At 42.9% G+C, this 12164-nt stretch overlaps 1 protein-coding gene across 1 annotated transcript in view; it reads right to left on the reverse strand.

Annotated features, from left to right (window-relative positions):
• Positions 1-1907: 1907 nt before the first annotated feature.
• The window catches only part of LOC143986802 (vomeronasal type-2 receptor 26-like), a 185186-nt gene continuing 174929 nt past the window's right edge, over positions 1908-12164 (reverse strand). Inside the window, exon 7 of the mRNA XM_077485209.1 lies at positions 1908-2904. Within this exon, the coding sequence (XP_077341335.1) occupies positions 1997-2904 (908 nt within the window). The 3' untranslated portion in view covers positions 1908-1996. The remainder of the gene's footprint in view (positions 2905-12164) is intronic.

Consider the following 12164-nt stretch of genomic DNA (forward strand, 5'->3'; position numbering starts at 1 on the left):
CTTGCTTGAGGAGTACATCTGCAGCCTGCTCCAGTGTCCTGCCTAGTCCTAACTAGTCTTTATTAAATAGGTGAGGTGAATATAGCGGTGTATACTGCGGTCAGGGCACACAGACAACAACCACTACACAACAGCAAGATCGAAAATCGGCCGAAAACGATCGGTGTGTACTGTGTTGAAGGTACACAGAACACCCACTAACTGCTTCAGACGCCAACACACTACACTAGGCCGCCGCGCTGGCGGCCTTATATAGTGTGGGGCGTGTACTACATAGCCTGAGCTATGATTGGCCACAGGCATCCTGCGAACGGCCCATAACGTTCGGAATTCGCCGAACGGGCGAACACAAAACTCATTCCTAGTCTTTAACAATGTTTATTCTCCCCTCCTAACACCTATGCTGATTAATCTGTATAAGAAAGACACACTGATTAGTCAGCCTAGATGTTAGGAGGGGGAAAGCGGACATTTATGGGACTATTTTGGTTTCAGCTGGAATTCTACTTTCACTCTCAGGAGCTTCCTCCATAGTTTGAGTCCCACCCATTTCCCCCGCCAATTGGAGAACCTCTTTATCTCTAAGAAAATCTTTATACCGTATATATCCAATGATGTTACCGGTCGTCCTTTTGCCTTTTATTCCCCTGGAATTAGGTGCAACCTAAAATGCAGAGACTTGATGCCCTAGGCTCACAGCAAGTGGTTCGAATGATGCTAGCACAATTCAAACCTATAGACATAGTTACATAGTTAGTCAGGTTGAAAAAAGACACAAGTTCATCTAGTTCAACCACAAAAAAAAAAAAAATAATAATATCATACAATCCCATATACCCAATTCTATACCCACAGTTGATCCAGAGGAAGGCAAAAATCCCCAGCAGAGCATGATACAATTTGCTAAAGCAGGGGAAAAAATTCCTTCCTGATCCCCCGCGAGGCAATCGGATTTTCCCCGGATCAACTTTACCTATAAATGTTAGTACCCAGTTATATTATGTACACTTAGGAAATAATCCAGGCCTTTCTTAAAGCATCTACTGAGCTGGCCAGAACCACCTCTGCAGGGAGTCTGTTCCACATTTTCACAGCTCTTAGGTCGCGTACACACGGGCGGATTGTCTGCCCAACTTAGTCCGCTGAACCGTGTTTCAGCGGAAAATCCGCTCGTGTGTGGGCTTCAGCGGACTTTTTCAGCGGACAGTCTGACAGACTTTGTCTTTCGGAATTTCCGTAATTTTGTCAGTCCAAACTTGGTTTTGTCCGTCCAAACTTGGTTTCAGCGGACAGTCCGCTCGTGTGTAGGCAAGTTGGACGGACTAAGTATGGCGCATGCTCAGAAAGGATTTACACGGCCGAAGGTTGCATTGCAGTGTATTGGACGTCGTTTTTCTAGTCCCGTCGTACGTGCTGTACACGTCATCGCGCAAGTTTTCAGCGGACTGTCTGGTCATCGTGTGTGGTCAAGTCCGTTCATTCAAAAGTTGAACGGACTGTCTGTCGGATTGTCTGACGAACTTAGTTGGGCAGACAATCCGCCCGTGTGTACGCGGCCTTACTGTGAAGAAACCTTTCTGTATTTTGAGATGAAATCTCTTTTCCTCTAGACGTAAAGAGTGCCCCCTTGTCCTCTTTGTTGACTGTAAGGTGAGTAAGGTGAATCTTTGAAGAGGGAGTGGATATAGCAGATGGAGTTTCTTTTTTTTGTTAGCAGCTGATGGAGAACTCAATTTTTTTTGTACCCAAGCTGGAATTGGGATTCAATATCTTCCAGCTGAAAACTTCACTGGCAAGATGGCCCTATATAAAAGCATGTGGGCTTGTAGCTGTGGCTAGTTGTTGAGATTTTTTTATTTTTTTTACTATCTCTAGATTTTTCCCATTGCATATAATTGTGTGTTTTTACAAAAGTTCTAAATTCACAAAACAATGATTGTATTTCTTTTATTATCCCAAGCCACCCCATTATATAATTTAGCATTTGTTTGAATGATCACTTAAAAACATTTCTTTGGGTTACACTTGTCTTCACATTCATCTCTGATCTCAGCAGAATGATGTAACATTTGGGAATGAAGATGCAGCCCAGGACTCCAGCACTGGAGGACAAGATGGCAAAGACTTCCACAGCCACCATGTATTTCCCTTTGGTGCTGAGGTAGGCTGGGATGCAGGAGAGCCAAACACTGCTAATGATCAGCATGCTAAATGTTATGTACTGAGCTTCATTAAACGTGTCTGGAAGTTTCCTGGCTAAAAATGCTACAATAAAGCTTAAGACAGCCAGACCTCCCATGTAGCCAATCATAATATAGAAAGCAGTGATGGATCCCTCATTACACTGTAATATTATTTTCCCCTCCATCACTTGGGTGTTATACTCTGGGAATGGTGGAGAGAAGATCAACCAGAAGACACAGATCACTCCTTGCCCAACAGAGCAGATGATCAGAATAGATGTGGAAAAATGTTTGCCCAGCCATTTTGTCTGCATACTGTTAGGTTTGGTAACTTTAAAAGCCAGAATGACAGTAACTGTTTTGGCCAACATTGAAGAAATAACAACAGAGAAAGTCATCCCAATGACAGCCTGCTGAAGGAGACAAGAAACCTTTGTAGGATGTCCGATGAACAGCAGAGGACATAGAAAGGACAGGATTAGTGAGAGCAGAAGGATGAAGCTGAGGGTCTTGTTATTCATTTTTACAATTGGAGTGTCTTTGTATTTCACAAATATTCCAAATATGATAATAGTTACAAAACATAAAATAACAGAGATTAAAATGAGAGACAATCCCACTATATCTCCATAGGACAGGAATTCAGTTGTTCTTTGTATACAGGTGTCTCTCTTCTCATTGGGCCATTTATCCTCCGCACACTTATAACACCTTTCCATGTCTGAAAGAGTTAAATAAAAGGGTTATTAAATGTCATAAGGCAATGTATTTGATTGGTAGTATGATAAAACTTAGACATAGCAGACTAATAGAAAACTAACACAAGTTATAGCTGTTATTTCTGCATTCTGGTGTACCTAGTCTTCCCAATACCAGTATTCATTTTTGAATGTTTTTATTACATTAGACTGATAAGAAGACAGACTAAGGCCGCGTACACACGCGCGGACTGTTCGCCCAACTTTGTCCGTCCAACAGTTTCGGCAAACAGTCCGCTCAAACTTAGCATGGACGGACATGGCCACACACGACGGACGAACAGTTTGCTGAAACCGTGCGCGATGACGTGAACGGCACGTACGACGGGACGAAAAATATGACGTCCTATACACTGCATTATAGCTTTCGGCGTGAAAATCCTTTCTGAGCATGCGCGCAACTTTGTTTGACGAACAAGCCTACACACGGGCGGACTGTTCGCTGAAACAAGGTTTCAGCGGACAGTTTTTCGGAAATTCCGAAAAACCTTGTCCGTCCAACTGTCCGCTGAAACTGTCCGCTGAAAGCCCACACACGAGCGGACTGTCCGCCCAAACACTGTTCAGCGGACAAAGTTGGGCGAACAGTCCGCCCGTGTGTACGCGGCCTAATGCTGCGTACACATGACCAGTTTTCCCATTGGAATAAACTCTGAAGGTTTTTCCAATGGAGTTCCAACGGAGTTCCAACGGAGTTCCGCTGAAACTGTCGTGCGTACACACGATTACACCAAAGTCCGATCTTCAAGAACGTGGTGACGTACAGCACGTACGATGGGACTAGAAAAAGGAAGTTCAATAGCCAGTAACTAATAGCTTCTGTTTCGTACTTGATTCAGAGCATGCATTGTGTTTGGTCCGTCGGAACAGCATACAGATGAGCGGTTTTCTGATAGGAATTGGTTCCATCGGAAAAATTTAAAACATGTTCTATTTCTAGGTCCGTCAGAATTTTCGTTAAAAAAAGTCAGATGAGGCCCACACACGATCGGAATATACGATGAAAAGATTCCGTCTGACTTTTTCTGTCTGACATTCCGCTTGTGTGTACCCAGTATAAAGCAAGAAGCATGGATACTTCAGACTTTTCCACATTGATATTTCCAAATCTGATGCAGTTATTTTTTTTATTGAATTTAAACAATTTGGTATAATTTTCTTTGTGATCTTATGTAAATTCTGTTGCCTTACATGCCCACCTATCATTTTTCCTGGCCACCTGCCTCTTGCCATTGCAAAACAGAGTGGGTTGTATAATCCGTCAAAAAACTAAATTAAGTGCTGGAGGCGGCAGATCCAGCTTACTGCCATTGGGGTGGATTTACTAAAGGCAAAGACTGTGCACTTTGCAAGTTTAGTTGCTCTCATTGTTCCCAGAGTTTAGTAAATGTGATTAAATCTTCAGTTTGTAAAGATTACCTAATCAAGTGCAAATAAAAAAAAAATCAGGTTTGCTTGTACATGATTGGATGATAGAAATCAGCAGAATTTTATTTACTAAAACTCTCTATACATGGATCAAAATTCAAGGACCGGACAATTTTCAATCCATGCATGGGTAAGCTGGTTGCACACAAGTCGATCTATCGACCAGCTTGTATATAACCAGTTTGTCGGGTTCTTCCCGAATGAGATAGCTAGCAAAACTTTTCATTGTATTCTGAAGACAGGGAAGGCTCCCCACTATCAATACAATACCATAGAGGGAAGGATTCCCTTATTCACCTCAAGTGTGTAGACAGGGAAATTGGCTCAATTTTTTGGGGTTGAATGAAAAACAAAAAGAATCAGGTATGGTCCGCTGAAGTTCAGGAGTTTTGGGGAAAATTAGTGCAACTGCACTTGAAACGCGCGCGGTCTATTTGCCTTTAGTAAATCCACCCCATTGCCATCTGTGAGCCATACAGACTGTCCCAAAGCATGTGTCTTTCTCCTTGCAGAATTATTGCATGTCTGTCACTTTGAAAGGCTGCTTAGTTTATAGAATTGCATGGTGAAATGTATCTGTGCCAGAACAAAGAAATTCTAGCTTTTTGCTTGTTCAGACTTATGCAAGGTGTTGAATTTTGTACCTATTTTCTGACTTTTAACTTGTTATTCCAGTTTGCTCCTAGTGAAAACCCTCATTTATCTAACTCGTGCCTTTGACTTTAGTGCAAAAGGAAAAAAGGCATTTTGCTCTGCATAGTTATTGGCTACACATTTCTTATCCATGATCAGTAGAACTGCAATCACTTTCAATGGCCATATTTAGACATTACAGAATATTCTTGACCATGATATGACTAGCGGACAAACAAAATAAACACCAGAAAATGTTCTTTTGTATAAGATATGATCCTAGAGTAGGGTTGTTGTTTTGGCCATCAATGGCCATGTACCTGCAAGCCCCAATGTGTTAATTCTAGTCCTGATCCAGCTTGAAAGTTCCAGGTACACCTGATGACCTCTCTTCTGAATCTATTCACACAGCTTCACATATGACTGTGTCATGTTCACAGATACAGTTACTCCTTATTTCCACTTTTCATGTCAGTTTCTATTTCATGGGGCTCGTCCTTAATAAGTTGGAACTATCATGATAGCTTACACATATCACTGGTACCCTTTATGAGAAGCAGAGCATGGAAATATTTTTTTCTAGTCAAGGTAAAAATTATCTGAAAGCCTAAATGCAATCAGACAATCCTGGCTTTGCTTTTCTTTAGTTTTGTATAATAGTTTCAGAAGTCCTATTACTGATTTAAAAAACTTGCATTCCTTCCAGGTCATTTATATTCAGGTTTATGTCTAGGAAGGATAGTGGAGAGAAGAGACCCAAACACCCCTAAGATATTGGTCATCCGGTGGTGACTGTCTGTGCCATGGACATAAGGCTCTAATTTGAGATGGACCAATAAAAGGTGGTTGGAGAATATCTTATCTCATGTCTACAAGCTAGTGTAGGGACCTTGCTTTAAGGTATGTGTCAAGGCAAAATATACATATAAAAATATGTAGTCCATCTATACAATGCATGTATTTATGGCTGGGTGGGAGTTGTCTTGATTTTGGAGATACGTCCTCCCAATCTTGCCACTCATGCAGGGTCATGAAGAGGTGCAGTCTGTGATTACTGTGTCCCTCAGGCATTGGCTCTGTACCATGTGATAGCTGTGACCAACCACAGCAATTACTAATAAACAAAGGCAACAAAGGTGCAGTCTGTGGTCACTGTGTCCCTCAGGCATTGGCTCTGTACCATGTGATAGCTGTGACCAACCACAGCAATTACTAATAAACAAAGGCTACAAAGGTGCAGTCTGTGGTCACTGTGTCCCTCAGGCATTGGCTCTGTACCATTTGATAGCTGTGACCAACCACAGCAATCACTAACATAAACAAAGGCTGCAATTCTGCAGCCTTTAAAGTCTTTCTTTTCAAAGTGATAGGCTGTGAGAGAAGAGAGAGTGTACAGTACTGTACACTCCACTGCTCTGGTGATAGTGATCTTTTTTTTTTTAAAGCAGGAGTCCGCCGGGAGTCCACCGTTTTTTTTTTTTAAAGTCAGCAGCTACAAATACTGCAGCTGTTGACTTTTAAAATAAAGACACTTACCCGCCCAGCGCGCCCGCGATGTCGGCACCCGAAGCCGATCTCTCGATCGTCTCTCGGGTGCTGCCGCCGCCATCTTGGGTATGAGAATCAGGAAGTGGAGCCTTTCGGCTTAATTTTCCGGTTCCCTACTGCGCATGCGCGAGACGCGCTGCGCAATAAGGATGGTCCCCGCTGTCTCTGGGATCCGTGTGTTTCCCAGCAGGCAGCGGGGGACCTTCGGAAAGGGGCGTAGATTCTGCGGAAAGGGGCGTAGCTTTTGCAGAATCTACGCCGGAAGTGGGTGCAGATACCTGTACTGTACAGGTACCTGCACCCCCCTCCCCCCTGAAAGGTGCCAATTGTGGCACCGGAGGGGGGGAGGGTTCCAATGAGCGGAAGGTCCACTTTAGGGTGGACCTCCGCTTTAATTAGAGCATATACACTTGTGGTGCTCTCTGAAAAGTGAACCTATACCCCAAATGCTGAACTACCATGCCGCAACCCTGTGCAGCCCCATTAACTACTAAGGTAATACTTGGTAGGCGGTAGTCCCTGTCAAGCATGACAGGTGGTATAATTTCTGCTGTGGCATGTGTGTGTGCACCCCCAGCCGTTACTTTCCCAGCCAAAGGGGAGTGGTTGAGGGGTAGTTACAATGAGGCTGGGTTTTATCACTCCACAACTACAAGTGTATTGAGTCCTTATACACTCACTGCTCCACTGCAGCAAGTATCAATGTGTACTCGCCATCTTTACCCACGTGGGGAAGTCCAGGTGTTCCATGCATGGAACACAACAGCTCCACAGACATAGCTGCTATCACCAATTTCACACGCGTGCATGTGCAAAGCCCAAACACAGACAGTGTGAGCTTGGGGACATACATCTGCACTGATGTTAGATTGGGAGCCGCAGCTGTGTCCATGCAGCTGTAACATCCCAATAGACATAAATTGGACTGCCTACACAGGGATGCATGGAACACCTGTGCATCCCTGTGTGGGTAAACATGGGCCTTGCTTGAGGTATGCATTGATACATGCTGAGTGAATTAGTCATTATAGTAGAGCCATTTACAGTGTCTCTGATCACTGTCACACCAATCCCAGTGTCACCATAAGACATTATTTACACAGGGCATATCAATGCCTACCCTGTGTCAGGGCCATGTTTATCCATAGGGGCATGCACAGATATTCCATGCATCCCTGTTCCATCAATGTCCTTTAGGATGCAGCAGCTGCATCACACTAGTCACAGCATTCTTCATCCCTGCCACACCAGTGGCAATGTCACCAGATCAGTGCAGCCAGCAACAATGTCTTGGTCAGTGAACAGGGCATTCCTGGTCCCAGCCAAATACCAGTAGACTAGGCTTGTCTGGCTTATAGCAATGGGGACTGCTATAAGTGACACTACACAAAATTATATTCTCTGACCACTCGTACAGAGGTGACAATTGTTTTGGAAACAAATGGTTTATTTTTTTGATACACAAAATGCAATGTCTAGTACATAATATGTCCAGACACTGAAAAACTCTCATATGGTATTCCCGTACTTGGAAGGGGTACCAGAATGTGTTTTGAGGTGTCACTCCTAGTATGCTCATGCTGTGTGTTACAAATATCTTATTAATTGACAACCTTATGTAAAAAAAAAAATAATTTCTTTCCCCATTTTCCAAAAATATGTGACAAAAAAAATGACATTTTCAAAAGACTCATTATGCCTCAAATTACTTTGGGGTGTTTGCTTTCCAAATGTTTCTACTGTTCTGGTTTCACAGGACCTCTAAAAATTTGAAAGATGATCTCGAAATTACAATTTATGCCCCTAGAAAGATGCTCCTTGGATTTCAGACCACTCTATGTGGCTTGGCTGTTTTAAAAAAAGTCACACACTTGGCATCACCATACTTAAAAAGAAAGTCTAAGTATGCCTATGTCACGTGTGAGAAATAAATTGTGAAAAAAAAATGTATTTACTTACATAATTTTCCAAAGAATTGTGGCAAAAAAAATGTTAAACAATTCACCATTCCTCTTATCAGTGTTGGGCGAGCGGTTTGGACTGAGTATAAGTTTAGCCTAAACATCACCCATTGACCCATTCGGTGAATACCCAAATTTGCGGGGCACTCAGCAGGATGGCATGGGGTTCCCCCAAAATGCATACCAGACCCTTATCTGAGCAAGCAGCCTGGCAGGCCAGGAAATGGAGGGGGTGAGTGAGAGTCCCCCCCCCCCGAACCATACCAGGCCACATGCCCTCAACATAGGGGGTGCTTTGGGGCAAGGTTGTGATTGTGGGGGTCAACGGGCTATCACAGCTCCAAGTCGCTTTGGAGGAGGCTCTATGAGCTTGCCACATCTTACCACTGGAATTTTTGCCCATTCCTCCTTGATAAACTGCTCCAGCTCCTTCACGTTGGATGGTTTGCACTTGTGAACAGTAATCTTTAAGTCTGACCACAGATTTTCTACTGGATTGAGGTCTGGGCTTTGACTAGGCCATTCCAACACATTTACACATTTCCCCTTAAACCACTCAAGTGTTGCTTAAGCAGTGTGTTTGGGGTCATTGTACTGCTGTCCTAGCCTCAAATCACACACAGGGTGGTACAGGTTTTGCTCAAGAATATCCCTGTATTTAGCACCATCCATCTTTCCCTGGGACCAGTTTCCCAGTCTCGACTATTGAAAAAAATTCCCACAGCATGATGCTGCCACCACCATGTTTCATTGTGGGGATGGTGTTCTTTGGATGATGTGATGTGTTGGGTTTGCGCTGGACATAGCATTTTCTTTGATTGCCAAAAGTTCAATTTTAGTCTCATCAGACCAGAACACCTTACTCCATACATTTTGGGAGTCTCCCACATGCCTTTTCGCAAATTCAAAACGTGCCATTTTGTTTTTTGCTAAAAGTAATGGCTTTCTTCTGGCCATTCTGCCATAAAGCCCAACTCTATGGAGTGTACGGCTTATTGTTGTCCTATGTACAGATACTCCAGTCTCTGCTGTGGAACTCTGCAGCTCCTCCAGGGTTACCTTAGGTCTCTGTGCTGCCTCTCTGATTAATGCCCTCTTGCACTCAGCGTAGCCTATATATATATACAGTGTAAACTCTATATACTCTGCATTCAGTGTAGCCTATATATACAGTGTAAACTATATATATATATATATATATATATATATATATATATATATATATATATATATATACTCTGTATTCAGCATAGCCTATATATACAGTGCATTCGGCGGTGTATAGTTTCTAATACAGTGCAGGCAGTGTACACAGTATATAATACAGTGTGTACAGTTTCAAATACACTTCAGGCAGTGTACACAGTACCTAATGCAGTGTAGTGCGGTGTTAAGAAAAAAATACCCATCATGTCTGGAAGGCCTCCAAGGAGAGGCAGACGCTCACAGGCCACTAAAAGAGGGCAAGCAGCCTCTGAAATAATATTTAACAGCAGGGACCGTTCCTGCACCCAACAAGAGTAACTGTGAGTGGTTCAGTGTTCTGGCACCACAACACCTAAAGCCCAATGTTTCTGCCCCTGTTTAACAGGGGCATGTAATTACAATTTTTGAAATAATATTTAACAGCAGTGACCATTCCTGCGCCCATCAAGAGTAACTGTGAGGGGTTACCGTGTTCTGCCACCACCAACACCTAAGGCTCAATTTTTCAGCAGAGTATATAGTGTAGTCTGTATAGTATATATACTGCAGTTCAGAGTATATAGTCCCCTTAGTGTAGTATATATAATACAGTGCAGGGTATATAGTACAGTGTACATTATATAATATAGTGTCAGATGACACTATAATGTCAGATAATATGACAGAATAAAGAAAAAAATGGCATGGATTCCCTCCTGTCCATTTGGGTCTGATGTGGATTTTGTGGGGGAATCCCGCGCCATTTAAAAAAAAAATTGCTGTAGAGTTCACCTTAGAATGGACTGGGCGTAGGGGAACCCACACTGTTTTTTTTAATGATTTTTATGTATATTGCCGGGATCTAGCAATACATTACAGCCTTGATCAATTTTAAATTAAATTTTTTCCTTTAGAAATGTCATTTTGCTGCAATACTTTTCTAAACGTGGGGGAAATGCGCTACTTTACAGGCAGACTAAGGGGACCCCCAGGCACGATATTTAAAGGAATATTTCATTTTTATTGTTGTTTATTGTTGCTTCCTCCAAATGACAATCCATATGACCTCAAGGGAAATCCTTGTTCCCTCTGTGGGACTTAGGCTTGGATCTGAGAGCACCCTTTGCTCAAATAGTTTTAATTTCTTTTGAAGTACCTCACAGTAAAACTAGTTCTCCTGACAGCAACTACTTCAGACATAGAGATGTTGAAGATTGCTACACTTTCCTGCAAGGGCCCTTTGGTGTCTTTTTTCTTTTCCTTTTTACCAGAGATAGGGATACCACGTCTATCTCCAAGTTAAATTTTAAGGTGGTATTTAGTTTCAGAAAAACTGGAAAGCAGTCCCTCCGAATTTTCTTGCATGAGGCACTGAGTGCACTACAGGAAGACTTAGTTACTAACAGTGTACTTGGTCAAAGGAGGAAATTGTACAATCTTTTCATTTAGCCATCAAGCCCTCAAGAGTCATCCAATCTTGGGTTACCAGGATGATTAGATTGGCATGCAGGAAGTAAGCCTTTCTGCTCTGAAGCAATTGCAAACCTATTTGACTAGAGGGGAGGCAGCCTTTGGGGCAGTTATGCCAGGATTGCTTGGCAGATATAGGAAAGGACTAGCTTGAAGGTCTGTGCAGCCTTCATGCAACCTTGCAAACTAAATAGGCGACCAGCAAGTTTGTGTCAGGGCTTGTTTTTTTATTTTTTACTGATTACTGCATTGGTGCATTGTGACTGCTATAACTGTTAAGGCAGTTAGAGTTAGCTCCCTTTAGGTCTAGGGTACCCCCCAAGTCTCCCTAATAAAAGTTTAACCCCATGATCACCCCCCGTCACCAGTGTCACTAAGCAATCGTTTTTCTGATCGCTGTATTAGTGTCACAGGTGACGCTAGTTAGGTAGATAAGTATTTAGGTTTGCCGCCAGCTTTTTATAGTGTCAGGTACCCCCATATACTACCTAATAAAGGTTTTAACCCCCTGATTGCCCCCTAGTTAACCTTTTCACCAGTGATCACCGTATAACTGTTATGGGTGACGCTGGTTAGTTTGTTTTTTATAGTGTCAGGGCACTCGCCGTTTATTACCTAATAAAGGTTTAAACCCTTGATCACCCGGAGGGTGATATAAGATCTGTTTTAGGGTCTGCGTCTCCCCAGACAGCGTCAGGTTAGTGCCAGTACCGCTAAAACCCACACACGCAGCATACACCTCCCTTAGTGGTATTGTATCTGAACGGATCGATATCTGATCGGATCAGATCTATACTAGCGTCCCCAGCAGTTTAGGGTTCCCAAAAACGCAGTGTTAGTAGGATCAGCCCAGATACCTGCTAGCACCTGCATTTTGCCCCTCCGCCCAGCCCACCCAAGTGCAGTATCGATTGATCACTGTCACTTACAAAACGCAACACACATAACTGCAGAGTTCACAGAGACAGGCCTGATCCCTGCAATCGCTAACAGTTTTT

This window comes from Lithobates pipiens, unplaced genomic scaffold, assembly GCF_037356315.1.
Source record: "Lithobates pipiens isolate NorthernLeopardFrog02 unplaced genomic scaffold, aLitPip1_a1.2 Scaffold_18, whole genome shotgun sequence".
In the NCBI taxonomy this organism is placed as follows: domain Eukaryota; kingdom Metazoa; phylum Chordata; class Amphibia; order Anura; family Ranidae; genus Lithobates; species Lithobates pipiens.